Raw genomic sequence first — 23,620 nt, forward strand, 5'->3', positions numbered from 1 at the left:
GTAATGAGGCATGTAGTTGCGCGAATGCTCGGGTGAGCGAGATTGTGGATTGTGTCGAAAACATTTTTCCTAAGAGCTTTAGGGACTATAGGATGAGGATGACCTGTTTTAATGTCACAATACAAAGAGCAATCATCATTAGCGAAGGGAAGCAGAGCAATTTGTAAGGAAGTATCAGAGTCAGAGAGAAGGTTCTGTATCTCTGGGTCGGATAGCTGGAGCTCGTGTAAGCGGTGAGGATCAATAGCTGTCTTCAGGGAGGACAGGCATGACAGGAAGTCTGCTGCAACCTTGTCATTACCCCTGATATATTGAAAGTCTGAAACGTATTGTAATACCAAATCCATATGGCGAAACCATCTGGGTAGTACATCTAATGCTGGTTTGCGGAGAGCCTTGACAAGGGGCTTGTGATCTGTGTAAACTGTCAAGTCGGGCTTCAATATCTGTACGAAAGTACTTTACGGCCTCATAAATGGCATAAAGTTCACGATCAAATGCGGACCACTTTCTTTGCGTTTCGGTGAGCTTTTTTGAAAAGAAACGCAGGGGTGTAGTACCTGTTGGTAGGGTCTGTTGCAAAACTGCGCCAATGGCATTATCGCTAGCGTCTGTGGTTATTGTCAGGGAGGCGTCAGGGTGAGGGTGACACAGGGTAATAGCGTTCACCAAGGCATACTTAAGCAAGTCGGAGGCTCGCTGCATGGTCTGATCCCATTCTATGTGTCTGTCACCTGTGGTATTCTTTCCCTTTAAGGCCTCAGTGAGAGGGGCTTGAAGAGATGCCGCATGTGGAATGTGGAGTCTAAAAACATTTACCATTCTGAGGTATCTACGCAATTCTTTATAGGTTTGAGGGAGGGGAAGGTCAAGTATTTGTTGTACTCTATCTGAGGTGGGACGAATGCCCTCATTGTTGACCAAATGTCCCAGGAAAATAACTTCCGGCTTCTCCAGTTGGGATTTGTTATGATTAATCTCAACTCCGTGTCGTGCCAATCTATCAGAAACCTTTTGGAGGTGTTGTTTGTGTTCCTCAGCAGTTGTGGAGAAAATAATAATGTCGTCTAGGTAGGCATAGCAAAAATTAAGGCCACGTAGAATGGTGTCAATGAATCTTTGCCAGGTCTGGGCGGCATTCTTCAATCCATAAGGCATAAATAAATATTCATGTAGTCCAAATAGGGTGATGATAGCGGTTTTGGGGATATCTTCTGGGTGCATCGGAATCTGATGGTATGCCTTTTTGCAGTCTAACACAGAGAAAAAATTGGCACCGAACATGGATTGTGAAAAATCATGGAGGTGTGGGACAGGGTAGTTATCAAGTATTGTTCTGGCATTCAAACGCCTATAATCTCCACAGAGTCGAAAGGAATTGACCTTTTTGGGAACAACATGTATTGGGGAAGACCACGCACTGTCCAAGGGGTGGACTATACCCAAGCGTAAGAGTTCGTTAATACATCTTTGGCAGCAGTAAGTTTTTTTGCATTGAGGCGTTGGGGGCGAGAACGGACAGGCGGTCCCTCAGTTGTGTTAAGCCTGTGACAGATGCCCGTAGTAATAGCCTTAATTTTGTGAATGGGTGTGGCCGAAATACGTGGAGGGACGCAGGGAGGAGCGACGTTATCGTCGGTGCATGGTAAGTATGAAAGGGAACTAACCTGAAATACGTTATCATTGAACGGTAGTTCAGTGAAAGCTGCAGTGTTGTCCACAGAGCTGCACTGTGCGACAGCCAGTGGGGTTCCATTGACTATGGTGTTTCTGCATGGAGAAATTGTTGCGCGCGCATGCGCGGCGTCGCCTGTAACAGCTGTCGCCTCTGTGTTTTGATGAAAGGCGGACGGTGAAGCGCAGGGTGGGGGGTTGCTGGGCGGGTTGCTGTCTTTGCTGTCCGGGTCGTGGTAGGCGCTGCTGTGGCTGCGTATAAACAGCGGTGCGGTATGCAGGTCCCATGTAGTTTCATGCATGTTCTTATTTTAATCTTGATCTCCTCTCTAAATCTGTGCAATTCATCAGTTAGGACATCACAACGTTGAAGTAGCTTTGCATTGTCTTCGGACAGTTGGTCAATTTCAAGGCGTTGCGTAACTAAGTTCACTACGGCAGCTTTGACCTCCTCCGATAGAGAAGAAACTGTCTCTTTGTCTTGTTGACAGGACATATTCGAGCTGCATTCTGTCGGCGTGGATGGGGAAAATCTTGCCGAAAATTTTTGTTTAAAATCCACTGAGCAGAGGGCAGGTGTAGTTAAGTCCAAAGAGAAGTTATGAGCAGTTAAGAAGAAGTCCAATCCTAATACTGGCTCTACTACCGAAAATGTCCATTCATAATTATGTGTATCATCGAAGTAAATGCGAAGTTGCGTTACACCATAAACCTTTAATGAGGAATTGTTGGCTGCTCTGATTTGGTGAGGCAAATGCGTGATTGTAGAAGTGACCATTGAATGTGGAATGACGCTCACATTGGTACCAGTGTCCACTAAAAACCATTTCTGAGAAGCTATATCCTGGATATACAAACGTGTGAGAGAATAATTCGGAAGTACTAGCCTGTGATCTGTTAGGTGACTTGACATCACAGTGCGGACCGGTGGAAAGATTGGCCTCTGCCACGTGGGGGAGGCGTAATATCGAGGGGGGCACACGTAGATAACTTTCTTCTGTCAATTATTTTATATGCGGCGTCGGCCAGCAATAATTTAGTTTGTAGAGGTTCCTGATCATGTGATAGGAGCTGCAGTTGGATAGGTTGCGGCAGCTTTGCAACCCAGAAAGAAAGTAAAGTTTCATCTGGCATAGTTTTGCGATCAAAGACTGCTCGAAAAGTCTGTGAGGTTCATAGTGTTGGGGCACTGTTGCACACTACATGTCACAGGAGGTTATACATACGACACACTGTGAGTCACAAATTTGGCACAGCACTCATGATTGGTTTGTTATAGACGAACATAGAAAAAGATTTCATAGCAGGTGACATCACTGACGATGTTGAAAGAGTCCACAACAGCATTGTTGATGACGGAGAAAACTCCACGACGTTGTACTAATCTTCCAATTTTATCCCAGTTATTGGTGGCGTTGTGCGTAGGAAACCGTGGAAAGGCAGTGTAGAGGCACCATTAGTATCACGTTGTAGTCCGAAAAGAGCGGAAGGTGAGCGATGTGGAGATGTCGAAGTAAACGGCCACATTGTCGAATCGGACGTATGTTTCACGTCGGGGTCACCAGTATGGTGAGTGTTATACTTATAACACAGTAAACACCATTTACTTTCACTATGTAATATTTTTATTGGCACAAGATAAATCAAAACACAAAGAAATAGTTTTCGACAATCACAGTAACAGTCATGACGAATGTCTCACACCAACTAGTCAACAATCAAAGTAAGTAAAACAAAGTACAAAAAAGCAAAGATATTAATATTTTCTGGCAGTTCTGCCACAAGATGTATAATTACAATTTTCAAATATTGTCTTACTACATTTTCATGTGCCACATCATTTTATGGAAACGTAATAATGAGACATGTGAGTTGTCAGTCATGTAATTAAAAAAAAGAAAGTACGGAGAACGAGAGTTATCATCTTTCTGCCAGAATAAAAATGTGGAGCTTTAAACAAATGGGGAAAAGGTGTTGAGGTTCTGGAGGAATGTGGATAGGATGTCTTCACCCTTGACCCAGGTCACGAAGATGTCATCAGTGAAGCAGAACCAGGTGAGGGGTTTAGGATTCTGGGTGCTTAGGAAGGATTCCTCTAGCTGGCCCTTGAATAGGTTGGCATAGGACGGTGTCATGTGGGTGCCTATAGCCATACCCCAGATTTATTTGTAGGTAATGCCTTCAAAGGAGGAGTAATTGTGGGTGAGGATTTAATTGGTCATAGTGACTAGGAAGGAGGTTGTTGGTTTGGAATCTGTTGGGCATTGGGAAAGATAATGTTCAATAGCAGTAAGGTCATGGGCATTAAGGATGTTAGTGTGAAGGGAGGTGGCATTTGTAGTGATGAGCAGGGCATCATGTGGTAAAGGGACAGGAAATATGGAGAGTTGGTGGAGGAAATGGTTGGTATCTTTTATATAGGAGGGTAGGTTCTAGGTAATAGGTTGAAGGTGTTGGTCTATGAGAGCAGAGATTTTCTCAGTGGGAGTGCAGTAACCAGCCACAATGAGGCATCCTAGGTCTTTAGGAAGCATGTAGAAGATAGGAGTGAGGGGAGTGGTAGGGGTGAGGAGAGAGGGAGAGAGATAGACTCCAGGGAGAGGTTCTGGGATGGGACCCACTATCCTTCCCATACCTCCTACAGTGTAATTCCACTGTCCACCAAACCTACAAAATATCCTTATCCACCCCTACCCATCCTTGCTCCCAACTTCTCGCCTCATGTGTTATATCCCTGTAATAGACCTAGATGCAAGACCTGTCCCATACATCCTCCCACCACTACTCCAGTCTGGTCACAAACATCATCTGTACCATCAAAGGCAGAAGCTGTCTGTGAAAACAGTCATATGATGTGCAAGCTAAGCTGCAACCACTGTGATGCCTTCTACGTGGACATGACAACCAAGAAGCTGTCTGCCTGCATCAATGGCCACCGATAAATTGTGGCCAAACAATAGCTAGACCTCCCAGTTGCTGAGCATGCAGTGCAGTCAACATTCTTCAATGACTGCTTCACAGCCTGTTTCACCTGAATCCTTCCTACCAACTTCAGCTTTTCTGAATTGTGCAGGTGGGATCTCTCCTTGCAATGTATCCTATTTTCCTGTAACCATTCTGGCATCAACCTTCGGTAGTCACTGCCTTTCATCCTTTTTCCTGTACCCACTCCAGATCCACACATCCTTCTATTCCATCAACACACCCACAGTTGTTCTATTTCTCTCCTTTTCCTCTCCCTTTCCCCTCCCCATCCCCGGCCCTATGTCTAAAATCCCAACTGCACCTAGTTGCCCTACCAATTCCACTGATTTTCACCATATGCTCTCACAAGCAGCACTTCACAGTCCCTCACCCCTAACCTGCTGTCCCTCCTTACCCCCACCACCCAGATTGCTTCTACCATCATGCACAGTTGCTAACATACTGCTTCTTCAGCCAGAGACTATGATCACGTGTGTGTGAGTCGTATTTGCGCAAATGTGTGTGTGTGTGTGTGTGTGTGTGTGTGTGTGTGTGTGTGTGCGCGCGCGCGCGCGCGCGCGCGCGTGTGCATATTGTCCACTCCTGAAGAACGCTTTGTGGCTGTAAGTTTACTTGTTTAGGAGACTTTTTGTTGTGCCTGCCTATGACTTCATATCTCCACTGTTTGAAGAGTAGCAGTCTGTCTTTTCATAATATTGTTATTTGAGAATATTCCTTTCCTTAATAACCAGGCATGTATTTGTGAATGGAAGACCACACTAGCTGCAGGAACAACTAGAGCATGCCAGGCAACATGGAGGATGAGCTGAAAATGCGAAATTTAACATTTGACTGTCTGTGAATAATATACAACATTATTGTGGAAAAAGATAGGATAACTTCAATTTGTGCACATTATCTTGTTCATTGTCTTTAGCTGACAGTAGTATTTAGCCATCATTTAAACAGAAAATCTTATTAAGAATGTAATTCCAGCACACGGGGAACATCATCGGATCCATATCATCTGCAGTGTCTTTGCTATATTTTAATAATATGGCTCCATGTTTTGTGTGTTGAATAATTGTGTATGATTTGTTTTTCATTGCCAAGTAACTACTTAACTGAAACTTTTTTTCTGGACATTTGTCCAGAAAATCACAAATTTGTAAGTCACTATGTAAATTATCCCATTTTGTAAGGCAATAAGGCAGGCTAGAGTGACAGTTATATGGCTCAAATCTTGGCACTGGAAGAAATTTTCATGATGAATGTTTGAATGGCATTGATGGAACAAATGGCTGTATAAAGTTCCTCACCATCTATACACTATGCTATGCACCAATGTCTTTCATTAAATCCTAAACATCTCTGTAGACAGTAATGTACTTTTATTTGTTTTCAGTTAAGTAAAGCTCAAAACAAACGTTTACCCAGGGTGTGTTCACTAAAAAATAATATGAAACTAGGTAGATCTGATCACAAAGGAGATCTTGAAAGAGATGTACAAAATGTGATTGTTGAAGTTTTGACAGCAAGAGTATTCCATGAGATTTTGAGATTGCAGATGGATGATGTTGTCATTTTACCATGATATTTCAGCTGACAGCCATTTGACCCTTTCAGGTGGGTGTTTTACACTGAAGATTGCTGGTGTACATCTGTAAGTTTATATCAGTAATTGGCGTGGATGTGCATGTGCATAGGTTACTGCTATGTGAGTGCCCTTTGTCAAGCTGAGCTTCTTCTGTTGAATGCAGCTCTATCTCATGTGTGCAGATGCATTTACAACAGTAACCCACCTTCTGTTGAATTGCATGCCCATAGAGTTAAAATTCATTGGTAAAAATTTTAAAATTAATTATTGCTAGAAAGGTCATCATTCTGAAGAAATTAGCCCCAAGACTTAGCAAGTTGAAAGCCACCCATAGTGGTTAATAAAATCTTTATTTGCACATATTTGACAGGTTCCTTAGTAACTGAATCCTAGAATATTTCATTGTGACCAATATTTCTGTGGCAGAATAATCCATAGACTGTCTTATGGAGATACAGTTCTCATTCGCAGCTATTGCAGACTTACTGGGCTGTGAAAGGTGAGGGTTGCAATCAGGTTCCACACACCTTTTGTGTACTCTGCATGTGATCTGACCAATATAGGCCTTTCTGTACTGACAGTATTCTGTAGATTCAACTGTGTGCAAAACTAAACCATCTTTCACAAAGCCAAGAAGAGCACAAGTCTTCGTAGGTGGCTGGATGATTTATGTAATGTAAAGTTTCCGTAAGATTCTGCCTAATATCAAAGAATGATAGTAATGTCCTGGACATGAACAGTTTCTACTCCTCTTGATCTTGTAGTGGTCATGTTTCTTCCATGTTAAAACTGTGCTACCTGATTTACAGAATATCAATTAACATTGAACACAGGTTATAGGTGTCCCACTTACATTACAAATTATTTTATCAGACAGAACATGTGCTTGCAACAATGTTCAAAGGATGTCTAAAGTTTGTGAAGGTTGGTGGCAGCTAGGAACGTGCAAATATAGTCTGTATGTATGGGCTTATAGTAAACAAAATGTCTTAATTAATAATCTACTTTCCAAATAACTAAGAGATATAGAAATTGCACACAGCCACTATTTTCTATTTCCACCATACATTGGATACTGTTGTGAACTAAATTTAGATGATGTAGAAACTGTGACAGTTCTTCTTCATTGTGAGGCCACACTGCAAAAGTATTATATACATGTTGACAAAAGATTTCCAATTTATGTCCTGCCAAACTGAGTGTCCTCTCCTCAAAATCTTCCATAAAATATCTTGGCTATGATGAAATTTTTCTGAGATTCTGTAATATCAGAAAATTGAGTCCATCTTGATGCAAAACACCTTGTTATTTGTTTATTTCTTTAAAAAGGCCGACTCAATTTTCTGATATTACTGTTTTCTGTGCAAACACGGACCAAAATGGAAGAGTTCCAAGATAAAATCATTGGTTCTGGGATTCTATTATTAAAGAACCTGTGAAAAAACCTGGTAAGGCTTGGGACCTGGTGCTTTCTTTAATATCTTTCTTTAACATCTCCAGAAAGAAAAAAAATGATTGATGATAATTAATTTTAAAATTTTGACCACTGATTTTTAACTACACGTGTTCAGTTTTGAATGGGCTATGCATCCAATATCAGTTTTATGCATGCGCCTGTGTGCCTCATACACACCAGTACTTGACAGAGGGCACTTAACTTGACAGAGGGATTCATGCAGTGGCCAGTTGTGCACATCTGTCTCTACACCAGTTTTTGGTGTAAACGTACTGACATGCACTAAGAATTGCCTGCGTGAAACACTCACCAGAAAATGACTGAATAGTTGTCAGCCATAATACTGTAACACCATCCAGATATAATCCTATAGCCTCAGGGAATACTCTACAGTATGATAGTACCACATCTAAGAGTAATGAACATCTTTAAACATAGAGAACTTGGCCTCAGAATTTTCATCCAATAATGTATTATGGCCCAATGTTCTGTAGTAGTACATGATTTACGAAGGCTATCCACAAAGTACATTACGTTTTGGAATTAAAAATAAATAAAGTATTGGAAATTTTTTTAATTATATACAACACTTAAATACTACTTTTCTACATAGTTGCCATTTAAATTAAGGCACTTATCATAACGATGGACGAGCTTGGAAATTCCTTCATCGTAAAATTCGGCCGCCTGCGTCTTCAACCACGTGGTTACCTCTTCTTGAAGCTGTGCGTCGTCATCAAAACGCTGCATAGCCAACCACTTCTTCATTGCTGGGAATAAGTGAAAGTCACTCGGTGCCAGGTCGGGACTGTACGGCGGATGAGGAAACAACTCCCATGTAAAAGATTCGAGAACTTCACGAGTGGCATTTGCCGTGTGGGCCCGGGCATTGTCGTGAATCAGCAAGATCTTTGAGCCAACTTTCCCCTGCGCTTGTTTTGTATTGCTCTTCTGAGGTTGTGCAGAGTTTGGCAATACCTTTGAGAGTTTATTGTAGTGCCTCTTTCCAGGAAATCCACAAAAATTGTATTTCTACCAGGTTACTGATTAACCACGTGGTTGAAGGTGCAGGCGGCCGAATTTTACGCCAAAGAAATTTCCAAGCTTGTCCATCTATACGATAAGTGCCTTAATTTAAATGGCAACTATGTAGAAAAGTAGTATTTAAGTGTGGCTTTCATCTGTATATAATAAAAAAAATTTCCAATACTTTATTAATTCCAAAACATAATGTACTTTGTGGATAGCCCTCGTATAAGGAAAGTCTTAACTGCAGGGAAAAGAGCAGTTACAATATTGTGTGGCGTATCCCAATGACTCTCATGCTATACATTTTTTAAGCAGCTAGGAATAATTGTCTTGGTGTCCAATGGGCTAAATATTTCTGCAAATTACCATTTTGCCATGATTTGGTGCACATTCTTTCGTCGTACAGAATGTCCTCATACTGTAATATATACTGAGATGACGAAAGTCATGGGATAATGGTATGTGCATATACAGATGGAGGTAGTATCATGTACACAAGGTATAAAAGAGCAGTGCATTGGTGTAGCTGTCATTTGTACTCAGGTGATTCATGTGGAAAGGTTTCTGATATGATCATGGCCGCACGACAGGAATCAACAGACTTTGAACGTGGAATGGTAGCTGGAGCTGGATGTGGACACATTCTATTTCAGAAATCGTTAGGCAATTCAATATTCAAAGAGTGATCTGAGAATACCAAATTTCAGTAATTACCTCTCACTAAAGACTGTACAGTGGCTGATGGTCTTCACTTAACAACCTACAGTAGTGGTGTTGGCGTAGAGTTGTCAGTGCTAACAGACAAGCAACATTGTATGAATTAACTGCAGTACTCAACGTGGCATGTATGACAAACATATCCATTAGGACAGTGCAGCTAAATTTGGCTTTAATGGGCTATGGCAGCAGGCGATTGACGTGAGTACCTTTGCTAACAGCATGATATCACCTGCAGCACCTCTCTTGGACTCGTGACCTTATCTGTTGGACCCTAGATGATTGGAAAACCACGACCTCATCAGATGAATCCTGGTTTCAGTTGGTGAGAACTGATGGTATGTTTCAAGTGTGGCTTAGGCTTCATGAAGCCATGAACCAAAGTTGACAACACTGTGCATGTTGGTGGTGGCTCCGTAATGGTGTGACCTACGTTTACATGAATGTTTACATGCATGTCCAGGTGAACCAATGATTGACTGGAAATGCTTATGTTCAGCTACTTGGTGACCAATTGCAGCCATTCAATGATGCACTTTTTATGGTTGATAATGTGCTGTGTCACCAGGCCATAACTGTTCATGATTGATTTGACGTACATTGTGGACAGTTCGAGCGAATGATTGGGCCATCCAAATCACCTGACATAAATTCCATTGAACATTTATAGAATATAATCAAGAGGTTAGTTCATGCACAAAATCCTGCACTGGCAACACTTTTGCAATTATTTACAGCTAAGGAGGTGATGTGGCTCAATATTTCTGTAGGGGACTTTCCTGTGAGTCCATTCCACATTGAGCTGCTGCGCTACACTGGGTGAAAGAAGGTTTGACCTGATATTAGGAGGCATTCCATGACTTTTGTGACCTCAGTGTATCTCTCCTGTAGAGTGGTATGTGACATGACTTCAGTTTCTGCTAATGTGATTGCTGATAGTAAATCTATGTCCAGAAGTCAGTGCCCAATGCAATTCAATTCAATTTAGTTTACTAGCGTCCTTGTAGTACATCATCAAAATGACATAGGACTTGTCAATAAACATTACAATTTAAAATACATGTACATGAAAATTTATAATTGAATTTACTTGTCACTTAGACATTACAATTTTAATAGAACTATAAGAACATTAACATAAAAATATACAAGTAGGATAACAACGTAAAAAAAAAAAAAAAAAAAAAAAAAAAAAAAAAAAAAAGCTAGTGATTCTCACATCAAAGATTATTTCCATTCTTAGATTAACACTGTTTCACACTTTCATAGAAACAGAAAGTATTTAAATGAGAGCAATTACACATATTTATTATGTCAGGGAAATATTAATTGCGCTTTTATTGTCAACGATTCATAAACTCTTCAATACTGTAAAAACTATTGCTCAATAACATGTTTTAATTAATTCTCTTTTAAATATGTGCAGTTTTGGTATTATTTTTAGTTCTTTGGGGAGTGCACTGTAGAGGATTTTGGGTTGGTATAGTAGACTTTTGTGATACATAGCTGTTTTATGAATTTCTCTGTGGAAATCATTCCTATTCCTTGTTTTGTAGTTGTGAAATTCTCTGTTTAATGTAGAAAATTACTCGTTTTCTTTTAAGAAACATATGCTTTCGTATATGTATAAGGATGGTAGTGTCATGATTTTTAATTCTTTGAAAGCATGCCTACAAGAGTCTCTATGTCCTATACCTTTTATTATTCCGACTGCCTTTTTTTGTAGTCTGAATGAATGTTTTGTTAGACTGATGTTCCCCCAAAACTACACACCGTATCTTAATAAACTGTGCATGAATGAGAAATAAACACATAACACTGTTTTAATATTACATGAGCTTTTAAGCATTCTAAGTATATAACATGTTTGACTTAATTTTTTGTTCAATGATATTACATGCTTTTCCCATCTTAAGTGTTCATCAAACCATACTCCCAAGAATTTAGTGTATGATGCTTGTTCAGTCTTACACCTGCCCAGTTCTACTGTAAGGTTAGTTATTATTTTATGTGTAATATGTCTGAAGTTGATCCACATTGTTTTTTTGGCATTCAAAATGAGTCTGTTTTCATTAAACCATCTGTCTGCTTCGTCTGTTGCTAATGTGACTTTTTCCTGTAAGTCAGCTTCACTATTTGCTTTAACAAACAAACTTGTATCATCAGCAAACAGTACTGCCTCTGCTTCAGATAGTTGACTTGGTAGGTCATTGATAAACGTTAAAAACAGTAATGGCCCTAATACAGATCCCTGGGGTACTCCATACAAAACTCTCTCGAATCTTGATGAATATGTCCTATCTGCATGGCTTATCTCCACCTTCTGATACCTGTCCGACAGATATGATTCAAACCATTTGTGGGCAACTCCACGTATCCCATAGGCATATAACTTCCTAAGCAGTAACTTATGGTCGATGACATCAAAGGCCTTTGATAAGTCTAAAAACAATCCACAATTTAATTCCTTTCTATTTATGGAATTTAGAACAAGTTGCAAAAAATTGAAGATAGCTGTTTCAGTTGATTTATTTTTATGGAATCCATTTTGCGCATTAACCAATATTCTATTCTTAATAAGAAATTTGTATAGTCTCTGGTACATTATCTCTGATACATTAACCTGACAACATTAATAAAGGCCTGAAGTTACTAACATCATATTTATCACTGTTCTTGTAAAGTGGCTTTATAGTTGACATTTTAAGTTTTGATGGAAACACCCCTGTCTTAAAAGATTCAGTTATAATTTCAGTGAGATGTGAGGCTATGTTTCTTGCACTTTGCTTAATGACTTTGTCAGGAATCCCATCACACCCACATGACATTTTATTTTTTAACTCATTTATAGCATTTAGTACCTCTGGTTCAGTTACTGGATAAAGGAACATCGTCATGTCATTCATGGGGATTTTTACCTTGCTATTGGAATTGCATTTAGTTTTAATTAAATTTATGGCACTATTTGTGAAATGTTCATTAAATATGTTGCCAATCTGAAGTGGGTCCTTAGCAGTTTTACCCCCACTTTTAATGACAAAGCTGGGCACAATATTTTGGTAAATGCCAAGTCCCCATCATCACATGGGAAAAACTTAAGAGTTACAGCTAGGAATAATGACCACAACATTTCAGTGTATTTATTCCCTAACATGTTGTGTCATAAAGAACCCAGCACAGAATAAAATCAATTCATTAAAACATTTTGTGAAATGAAGTCAAATATGCTCTTATAAAAAGGGCCTTGAATGCACTATGCTGTAATATCAACAGATTTAACAAATATATGTTCAAATGCAACATGAAGCAGTACTTGCTTGACCATGAATTGTGCTTGTATGTGAGCTCTTCAAGAAGTAAATACACATCTTTCACATAAATTCCTCTCAATGTATAATTAAAAGATAAGGTCACTAATTGATTATTCAATTGATGAAATAATACTAGAAATGAAAGTTCTGTTAATTGCAATCACTGTGAATAACTGTAAATACAATACTGTATCACTTATGATAATAATTCTCTATAGGCATAATCTGTATCATTTCAGGTAGGGGGGGATACCTTCATAGTCTTGGATGTTATTGAATTTAACATATGTTAATATTCTGGAGTAAGTAAGAAACATGTGTATTTTTTGTTTACTCCAGAAAAACTGCTGCCCTGAGATACAGGCCTGATGTCACTGCAAACACCATTTTGAAGATGCGAATTTAAGAAATTTTTTAAAAATGCTGTATGTCTGTAACAGTTCTAGATATTTTGTTATAGCTTTTTTTATTTGGAAGATAATTGCTTTATGATTACAATGGTATCCTCTGTTTGGACATACCTGTCAAAGTTGAATTTTTTTATAATTTAGAGAAAAGTTTTTTTTTTTTAAATCCCAATCCACTAAAGTTAGATTTTTTTCTGTTGATTAGTACCATGTGGTACTACATTCTCTGTAAAGGTGAGCTTCCACTTTTAAGCTGGTCTGGTTTTAATTTAAAAAATCATTTTTTTAACTTTCAAGGGTAATGTATGTCTTCACTGAAGTTATTTCTTACTAATTTCTTTGTTACAGTGTTTATTCCTATTGTTTTCAATGCAGTTATTTCTTATTACTTTCTTTGTTGCAGTTATTTCTTACACTATGTTGTAGTTTCTTGTCAGTTTCTTTGTCATGGTTGTCACTGCAGGTTTCTGTATTATAATTGTTCAGTGCTAATTTGTTTACTGAAAAGGCTTGTAAGAAATCTGAGACCATCCAGTGAGTTCTATGTTTTTGTGAGGAATTTGCCAGTTGACGCAGTTGCAGTGTGTTTTATGAAAAGGACTGTTTGAAATGTCTTCTGATTGGAGCCACAGGAAGATGAAGTGTGCTGACTATTTGCATACCCATAAAAGAGTGATATATAAGACAAACAAAAAACAGACTTCCTTCATGTTGGGAATAAGTGTTCTCATTTGAAGACTCTGTTTAACCAGAGTGAAGATTTTTCCAGTGATGACTTTTTGTGTCCTAAATGTTTTAACAGAAAAACAACAATGATAGCATCTGAACTAGATGAAGCCTAACATGGTGCAGATGATGCAGATTTTGCAATAGATGAAGAATTAAATACCCTGAATCTGTCAACTACAGAGGTAGGTGTTAGTGGTCAGTGAAGTAGAGTCATAAGCTCTATGCATCAAGAAAGTGCAGAGAAATTACTAAAGCTATGGATGAATACACTACAGCGAAACTGACCACACTCCTCAAAGTAGAAATTCCATCTTCAGAAGAAAATGAACCAAAGCACTCTTGCACCTCTTGCCAGGAATTTTTCACAAATAACAGTTCAGCTGTTGAATATTGTGCATCCAAAAGGTGCACATTTTAACTATTAATCCAGAGGCAGTTTCAAAGAAAACAATTTTGAACCACATTCCATCAGTATCGAAGTACATGGTAGACAAATCTAGAAATATGAGGTCTGTAAAAGGACATGTTTGGAAGACCAGATCCCTATTATGGTCATCCTGTAGAGCAGCTCAAGTTCAAATAGTGGATTCATTCTGTCTAGAAGATAAAGCAGACACTTCTTGCCAGAGTGCTAACAAAAAAGACACTATAATTGTAATAGTTGAAGGTCAAAAATTTGTGAAAGTGAAGAGGTACATGTCTCACAGTATTAAAGAAACAATTTATAAGAGCAACTGTACAACTCCACATATTGGATGATCAAAATTTTATGCACTATGACCTAAGTGGGCAGTTCCACACCTACCTGGAGATGTCTATGGGTATACTGCACGAATTTTGAACTTTCTGAAGTAACTTCAAAGAACTTGCTGGAGCATGTGACATATGATACATTGGGTGGGCATGTGAAGTCATTAGTAGTCTGTGACATAATGCTAGAGACTTGTTTGTTTCAAGAATGTGCTGACTGCCCTGGATAGGATGGAGTGTCTCTACAGACACTTGGCCTGGAAGACGTAGCAGATAACTCTGCAGAAATTAAATATGCAACGTGGAAGGAAAATAAACTAATTAAGCAAACTGTTCCCTTTGACAGTTTCATTGAAGAACTTGGTAAATGGTCAGTGAGAGCAGTAACACACCAGCATCTGAAGAAATTGCAACAACAACACAGTGCAGAAGTGAAAGGGTGTGTACAGGCTGAAGAACTATGTTTAGTGCTTCACTATGATTTTGCTGAGAACTGGTCTGTAATTCTCTAACAAGAAGTGCAAGGGTATCATTGGAGTAATGACCAGGACAATTTTTACAGGAGTGACATATTTTCGAAACGAGACCACAAGTGTTGCAGTTATAAGTGATGGATGACACAGGGCATGACTCAGCACATGATTTGCTACAAATGTGCCACATTCTTCAACTGCAAACAGGGGCAGAGAATATCGTCACTATTTCTGATGGTGCTGCTAGTCATTTTAAAATTTGTTACCAGCTGTTTGAATTGAGTAAGACGCTTGTGCCAACTGAATGGGTATACAGTGCTACTGGTTACGGGAAGGGGCCTTGTGATGGTGTAGGAGGCCTGCTGAAGCACCATCCTACAAAACACAATCTTTCCAGACCAAATACAACTGTGATTCAGAATGCTGAGGATTTTATGAGAGTTGTGAAATATTAAACATCCACAGCCCTCATTCTTTTGTCCCGAGAGGAAATCGAAGAATTCCATGAGCAGGGGGAAAAAAAAGTCCAAACAAACTACTCCTGTGAAAGGAATTCAGAAGACACATTTTTGGACTCAAAAGTGATGGGTGAACTTGTCTTGCACCACTTTAAAGAGCAGGAAAGAAGATATTTTGTTTGTTTAGCCAACACCTCAGAAACAGCAGGATAATATTCAGATTCACAAACTGAGAAGGGGGATGTTTGTGGTGTTTGTGTATGACTGTGATTGGTGGATTGCAGGGATTATAGACACCAGTTATGAGTTAAACAAAACTGTAGTGAACTTTATGCTACCACATGGATCAGCTGCGGGATATGTAGGTTTCCAGCTGAAGGACAGCAAGAACGCCATCAGTGCTCACTTCCAATTCACAATGTTTTGAAGATTGTAAGTGCTCCATTTCCTATTGGTCCAACAGGAAGGCATCACTCTATATCAAAGGAAGTTATTGAAGGAGTGGAACACAATTTTAGTTCATTGACTGGCTAATTTCAGTATAAAACAGAGTGCACAGAAGTTGTATAAATTGACACCTTTAAGTCTTTGCACCTTCCACATACATTCTGGAACCATTTAAAATGCTTGAAAAATGAGTCTCTTACTCATCTTTCAAAACTAAAATTAGTTAAATAAGACAAGGTTTCGATTTCTATGAGCCTGTTATGTGATAATGTCATAATAAATCAGGTTTTATATATGGCAAAAATTTCAGTTGTATATAAAACCCGTTCAACCTAAAAGTGGAAGCTCTCCTTTTCAGGGAATGTGGAACTATATGGTACCGATCAACAGAAAAAAATTAATATTTTATGGATTTGCATTTTCAAAAAAAATCGTGTTCCATAAATTATAAAAAAAAGTTCAGAATGCTATAGTAAAATAACTTTGATAGGTTTTGGAGGATTTCTTTGTAATCATAAAACAACTATCTTCCAATTAAAAAAACCCAACAAAATATTTAGAGCTGTTCCAAATATACAGCATCTTAAAATTTTTTCCAAAATTTGATTCTTCAAAGTGGTATGTGCAGCGTCATCTTTGGAGGGCTGTACCTCAGAGGAGAATTTTTTTTGGAGAAAAAAAAAGTATGTGTTCCTTACTTAGTTCTTCATTTTAGCATATGCTAAATTCAATAACATCCCAGACTATGAAGGTAAGACTTCTTCCTAGCCTGCCTGAATTCATATGGACTATGCTTATAACTGTGTATGCAATTTTTATGATACTGTAAAGTAGAAATGGTGAAACTTATTATTCATTTTAAAGTTTTTATCTTGTAACATAATGATTGCTAATACTATCTTTGTGTTAAAATTGCTACTGTTTTCACTCTGCAAATTGTCTTGTTCTACATTTGAATTATTTGCTCTTGTTAGTGGTTATTTGTAATGCATAATCACCATTAACAAGTTAACTCATTGCCGAGACTCATGATCTCATTTCTTCATTAATTTTTAAGTAACTGAATGTTTGACTAGGTAAGTCCATCCACAGTTATCTTCAACTCTTCTTAATATAATCTGAAGAGGTAGGCTGGTAATCTTTGTTTGATCCAACCATCTACTTGCTGTTCTTCCTCATAGTCTTCTGCCCTAGATTTTGCCTTGCAAGATAGTGTTTTTTAATTTATCTCCTTCTCTTTTCAAAGTGTGTCCAAGGAAATGGTGGTATCTTTGGCTGACATGGGAAGATAAACTTCTTGAGATGCTAAGTTCTTTTGTAATAGAAGAATTCGTTCTTCTTTCTGTCCATGGTACACGTAACATCATCTGCCAATACCACATCCTGAAGACAACAATTCAGTTCTTATCACTAGCTTTCATTAGCCTGGTCTTGCAGCAATACAAGAACACAATAAACACAAATAATTTCACCAAGTGCATCTCTGTTGTTTTGGATATTGCATGGTTCTGCCAGATCTTACACCACTGCAGCTCAGCCAAGGATGATTCGTTGTTTTATTTCTTTGTCAAGCTTCCCTGTGTCACTGATCAGGGATTCTAGATAAAAATGTACTGCCTTTAGATCCCTTAAGAATCCTGTAAGTTGAATTTTATCTAAACTTTGGTGGTTAATAACCATTAGTCTGTTTTTTTCTCATGCTTATCACTAGACCAAAACTTAAGCTAATAGATTTTAGCCTCTAGAACAGATCTCTAAGCTCTCCTTCACTTACTGCAATGAGAACTAGTATCATCTGGAAGCATAGAGTGATTTTCCTACTGCCAAATAAAATTCCACCATCCCAGCCATCCAGTGCTCGCCCAATGACATACTCTGCATAGTTGTTGCGGAGTGAGATTACAGTATAGAAGCTTGTCTCACTCAATTTGTCAAATGGAAAACTTCTGATTATTCACCATCCACCATTATGGTAGCAGTGTTGCTGTTATAAAAACGTTTATTTAATGATAGTAGGTGTTCTGGAACCCCAAAGTTATTGATTACATGCCATAACTTGTCCCACATGACACAATCAAAGACCTTTCTACAATGCAGCAAACAAATGAAGGCAGGGACACAGAACTCAGGACTTTTTCAGTTGTCTGCCTCAAATTCAAGATCGCCTCTCCAGCACCTTTACCTGCCACAAAATGCGCTTGTTCTGTAGAAAACTGGGGTTCCAGGAATTTTTGTAGGTATTGACTGATTATGTGCAGGAGGTCTTTGCTAGCAAGCAATATTAATGCTATAGCCCTATAATTGGAGGAGTCCCTAACTTTTTTTGTGGAGAGGAATTGGAACACGTGTAGTCCAGTGTTAAGGCCATTTACTTACACATTAAATGCAAAGCATGTATATCTTCCTCTGTCCTTAGCATCTGTACCTGGAGATTTGTTGGTTTTCAAATGCTTGGGGGCAGTTTCAGTTTCACTAAATAGCGTATCAGGTTCCATGTCTGATTCCATACAAATGTTCTCTTGCTCAATATTTCCTTTTCAGTATAGTATTTTATAGTGTTGATTCCATCTAACTATTTCTAATTTACATATTCTATTACCTACATGTGCTGCTTTTTATTTAACTTTTGATGCTGGTCAATTTTATTACAAATACTGGTGAGATACTGTGTTTTATAATATAAGCAACTGCACTCTATTTTGTAGCAATGAACTTTGCATGTTTCTTCATAAAATGATCACACAATATGAATACATCATCAAAATGCAGTTGGGGTATCAAAAAGTTGAAAATTCCCATGCCTCTCAACTGGGTTCATGGAAAGGACCAAATTGCAGCAAAAAAAGTTTTTAAGGTTTGATAAACTGGAAATAATTAGATTTGAAAAGAGTAGGTAAGGCAACCGTGAAAATAAATACAAAAAAAAAAAAATTTTTTAATTACCTTACTCATTGCCACAGGTAAAGGATGCTGCACAAGTTAGGAACAGATGCATGGTAGTGCTTCATGAAGCTGGAGCACAGCCTGTATGAACAGCCCTGCTGACAAGCGTGTTGCTCTCCCACTCCAGGCTCTGGTGTGCATCTGTTTCTAGCTTGTGCAGCATCCTTTACATTAAGGGTATTAAAGGATTTTTCAGTGTTTATTTTCATCATCTCCATAGCTGCACTTTTCAGATCTAATTATGTCCAGTTTATCAAACCTAAAAAATGTTTCCATAGCAATTTTTCATCATTCTAGTTCTTTCCAGGAACCCAGTTGACAGCCATGGGAATTTTCAACCTTTTGTTATCCTAGTTGCATTTTGCTAATGTATTTGCTGCGTATGATAATTTTACAGATGGCATATGCAGTGACCATTTTCGATAAGTTTGATGAAAACTTTTCTCATAGAGTGTGTTTCTGTGCAAAATGGGATCAGGACATTTCTTTTTGCCTACCACAGATGAAATACATCATTGACAGAGAGAAATGATCATAATAATAAAATAAGAGAAATCAGAGCTCACACAGAAAGATGTAAGTGTTCTTCTTCCCCCACCCTGTCTGAGAATGGAACCATTGAGAAATATCTTTATGGTGGTTTGACGAACCCTCTGCCAGGCACTAATTGTGAATTGCAGAGTAATGTTGAAGATTTAGATGTAGATGTAGACCTTGGATGACTAATATTTCCTTTTTAGGTATCTTTCTTATTTTTTTTATTAGCAAATCAGGATTATCATCAACTTTCATGTCTGATAAATCTGCAGTAGAAGTATTATAAACTTATGTGAACAGAATCAAAAAGAAGGAGTACATCAAAGTAAACAAGTGACAAATAGTAAGCCAAACTGTGTAGGTATAGGCATGAGTCCATGAGTCTGTTGGGAACATTGAAATGAATCTTTGCCAGTCATCTTTCATTTTTAAGCTATGTGTCTAAACTATTAAACAATTCTGGTGTCACCTGTAATTTTCTGTTTTGGGTAGTTCCTGGAGAGGATGTTCTCCAACTAGTGACTGCTTCCTCCATGTAATTTGAGGAACAGGTGATCCATCAGCTGCACAGTCAACTCTAAGACTGCTCCCAAGTACTGCTTCAGTGTCACTTGGTTCAACTTTCCAGCTAGGTGGAACTGACATGCAAAGAACATTCATTTACTAAAATGTCTTACTGACAAATACCAAGATCTTAACATTTTTTATGTAAAACATTGAGTGATAGTGGTACTAGCAAACATTTAAACTGCTGTCATAATCTACTCATCAAGGGGTATGATCTTATGTTAAAAGTTCAACATGCTAAGACAAGTATTACAGTTAGAAATTTTGTGTTTATCTTGAGGCAGTGTAACTGACTGTGCACAAATTCTTGGACCTTATTCAACCAGTGTTTGAGAATGAGAGCACTTAGAGACTTCCAACAAACTTCAAACATAATTTTAAACCTTTACAAAACTTTCTCTTCCAGACACCCCTCATAAACGATGAAAGGAAAAAAGTTTATCGCATACAACATTTTTGCTGTTCATGCAGTACAACTTCAAATCAAACATGGCATTTTCATTCGTTACTGCTTACTACCTACACTATTCATATCAGAATACAGTTTGCAGACAGTATCCTTGTATACTACTGAATGTACCATCAAAATTATATCATTGTACAATATGTATTTCAGTGGATATAATGTATCAGATGAGAAAATATGTGGAAAACTAGCCTCTGCTTAAAATGGCGTGCAGTAAAACTTCAACATAAGGCATGACTTTTTAATTAATTATTTCTTTATTACTAAGTCTGTCCACAACACACTTTGCAGACAATATCTACTTATATCACTGAATGTTCCTGCATGCTTATACAGGGTGATTCAAAAAGAATACCACAACTTTAGGAATTTAAAACTCTGCAACGACAAAAGGCAGAGCTAAGCACTATCTGTCGGCGAATTAAGGGAGCTATAAAGTTTCATTTAGTTGTACATTTGTTTGCTTGAGGCGCTGCTGACTAGGCGTCAGCGTCAGTTGATGCTAAGATGGCGACCGCTCAACAGAAAGCTTTTTGTGTTAATTGAGTACGGCAGAAGTGAATCGACGACAGTTGTTCAGCATGCATTTCGAACGAAGAATGGGTTAAACCTCCTGATAGGTGGTGTATTAAACGTTGGTATAAACAGTTTACAGAGAATGGGTGTTTGTGCAAAGGGAAAAGTTCTGGATGGTTGAGAACGAGTGATTAAAATGTAGCACGAAGCCCTGATCTTACCCCCTGCGATTTTTCCTTATGGGGGTATGTTAAGGATATGGTGTTTCAGCCACCTCTCCCAGGCACCATTGATGATTTGAAACGAGAAATAACAGCAGCTATCCAAACTGTTACGCCTGATATCCTACAGAGAGTGTGGAACGAGTTGGAGTATCGGGTTGATATTGCTCGAGTGTCTGGAGGGGGCCAAATTGAACATCTCTGAACTTGTTTTTGAGTGAAAAAAAAAACCTTTTTAAATACTCTTTGTAATGATGTATAACAGAAGGTTATATTATGTTTCTTTCATTAAATACACATTTTTAAAGTTGTGGTATTCTTTTTGAATCACCCTGTATAATCATATGGCACATAGTTCAGGAGACACATCATAAACATTGAGATGAGTCCTCGTTCAGCTCACCTGAAGATGGCTGGCAGTTGCCCAGCCGAAATATCGTGCAGTGAAGTTTACAATGGCCAGCTGCAAGCCCGAATTCTTTTTGAACAATTGAGATGTATGAAAAGCTTGCTTTTGCTTGTAATGGGCTGCAAATTACCTAAACTATATTCATCCAGTGTTTCACAATGAGAGCACTTAATGACTTCCAACAGACCTCCTAACCTTTTTTCTTCCTTGTTATATGACACGTTAACTCATTTGTAAATCAATCAGATGTTTGAAGCTGTTTTATATATGGGGTTTGATTCTTTAAAGAATCAGTGGTTTACTGATACTAAAGAAATGATAAAAATACTGGATACTTGTATGAGTAATATTTATTTGAAATTAAATTCATGCTGGGGAACAGAAATTCTCTTCAACAACAATATGAATAAATAATTCTTTTTAACCAATCTCTGTGATTCAGAACTGTAACCCACTGGCAACTTTCTGAAGCAATATCTCAGTAATCGTCGATTTTGAAGAAGCACAGAAATACATAACAGAAAAATTTAAAGAAATGGCATCTGGAAGAAAGTTATGGATATGAAGGGGTACCGGAAAAAAAACAGAATTATTTTTTTGAAAGCTATGTGTTTTAAAATTGCTTACAAAACAACCTTAGCCTTTCAATATACTCTCCGTTACAATTAACACATTTGTCCCACTGCTGCTCCTACTGTTTTTCTTGACTTCTTCAATGTTGTCAAATCGGTGTCCTTTCATGTCCCTTTTCATGTGTAAAAATAAGAAAAAGTCACACTGAGTCAGGGCAGAAGAGTGATATGCATGGGGCAGCAGAACCAGGCCATTTTTAGCCAAAATATGTCTAACAAAGAGGGCTGGGTGTGCAAGTGCATTGTTGTGGTGGAAGAATCAGTCTCATGTCTGCCGCAAATTGGATCTTTTTTTATGAACACTGTTGTACAAACTTCATGTTGTTGTTTGTGGTCTTCAGTCCTGAGACTGGTTTGATGCAGCTCCTCATGCTACTCTATCCTATGCAAGCTTCGTCATCTCCCAGTACTTACTGCAACCTACATCCTTATGAATGTGCTTAGTGTATTCATCTCTTGGTCTTCCTCTATGATTTTTACCCTCCACGCTGCCCTCCAATGCTAAATTTGTGATTCCTCAATGCCTCAGAACATGTTCTACCAACCGGTCCCTTCTTCTTGTCAAGTTGTGCCACAAGCTCCTCTTCTCCCCAGTTCTGTTCAATACCTCCTCATTAGTTATGTGATCTACCCATCTAATCTTCAGCATTCTTCTGTAGCACCACATTTCAAAAGCTTCTATTCTCTTCTTGTCCAAACTATTTATCGTCCATGTTTCACTTCCATACATGACTACACTCCATACAAATTCTTTCAGAAACGACTTCCTGACACTTACATCTATACTCGATGTTAACAAGTTTCTCTTCTTCAGAAATGCTTTCCTTGCCATAGCCAGTCTACATTTTATATCCTCTCTACTTCGACCATCATCAGTTATTTTGCTTCCCAAATAGCAGAACTCCTTTACTACTTTAAGTGTCTCATTTCTTAATCTAATTCCGGCAGCATCACCTGATTTAATTTGACTACATTCCAGTATCCTCATTTTGTTTTTGTTGATGTTCATCTTATATCCTCCTTTCAAGACACTGTCCATTCCGTTCAACTGCTGTTCCAGGTAGAGTTTTGTCAGGACTGGCTCTCCCAAGGCCGTCAGTAGTTCCAATGGAATGTTGTCTACTCCCGGGGCCTTGTTTTGACTCAGGTCTTTCGGTGCTCTGTCAAACTCTTCACACAGTATCGTATCTCCCATTTCATCTTCATCTACATCCTCTTCCATTTCCATATATTGTCGCCAAGTACATCGCCTGTGTAGACCCTCTATATACTCCTTCCACCTTTCTGCTTTCACTTCTTTGCTTAGAACTGGGTTTC

At 38.4% G+C, this 23,620-nt stretch overlaps 1 protein-coding gene across 1 annotated transcript in view; it reads right to left on the bottom strand.

The window, feature by feature from the left end:
• Nucleotides 1-23,620, bottom strand: part of LOC124775447 (Down syndrome cell adhesion molecule-like protein Dscam2) — a 157,502-nt gene that overhangs the window by 87,481 nt on the left and 46,401 nt on the right. Inside the window, exon 7 of the mRNA XM_047250280.1 lies at nt 19,962-20,130. Coding sequence (XP_047106236.1) covers nt 19,962-20,130 — 169 coding nt within the window. The remainder of the gene's footprint in view (nt 1-19,961; nt 20,131-23,620) is intronic.

The sequence above is a fragment of the Schistocerca piceifrons genome, chromosome 2 (genome assembly GCF_021461385.2).
Source record: "Schistocerca piceifrons isolate TAMUIC-IGC-003096 chromosome 2, iqSchPice1.1, whole genome shotgun sequence".
Taxonomy (NCBI): Eukaryota; Metazoa; Arthropoda; class Insecta; order Orthoptera; family Acrididae; genus Schistocerca; species Schistocerca piceifrons.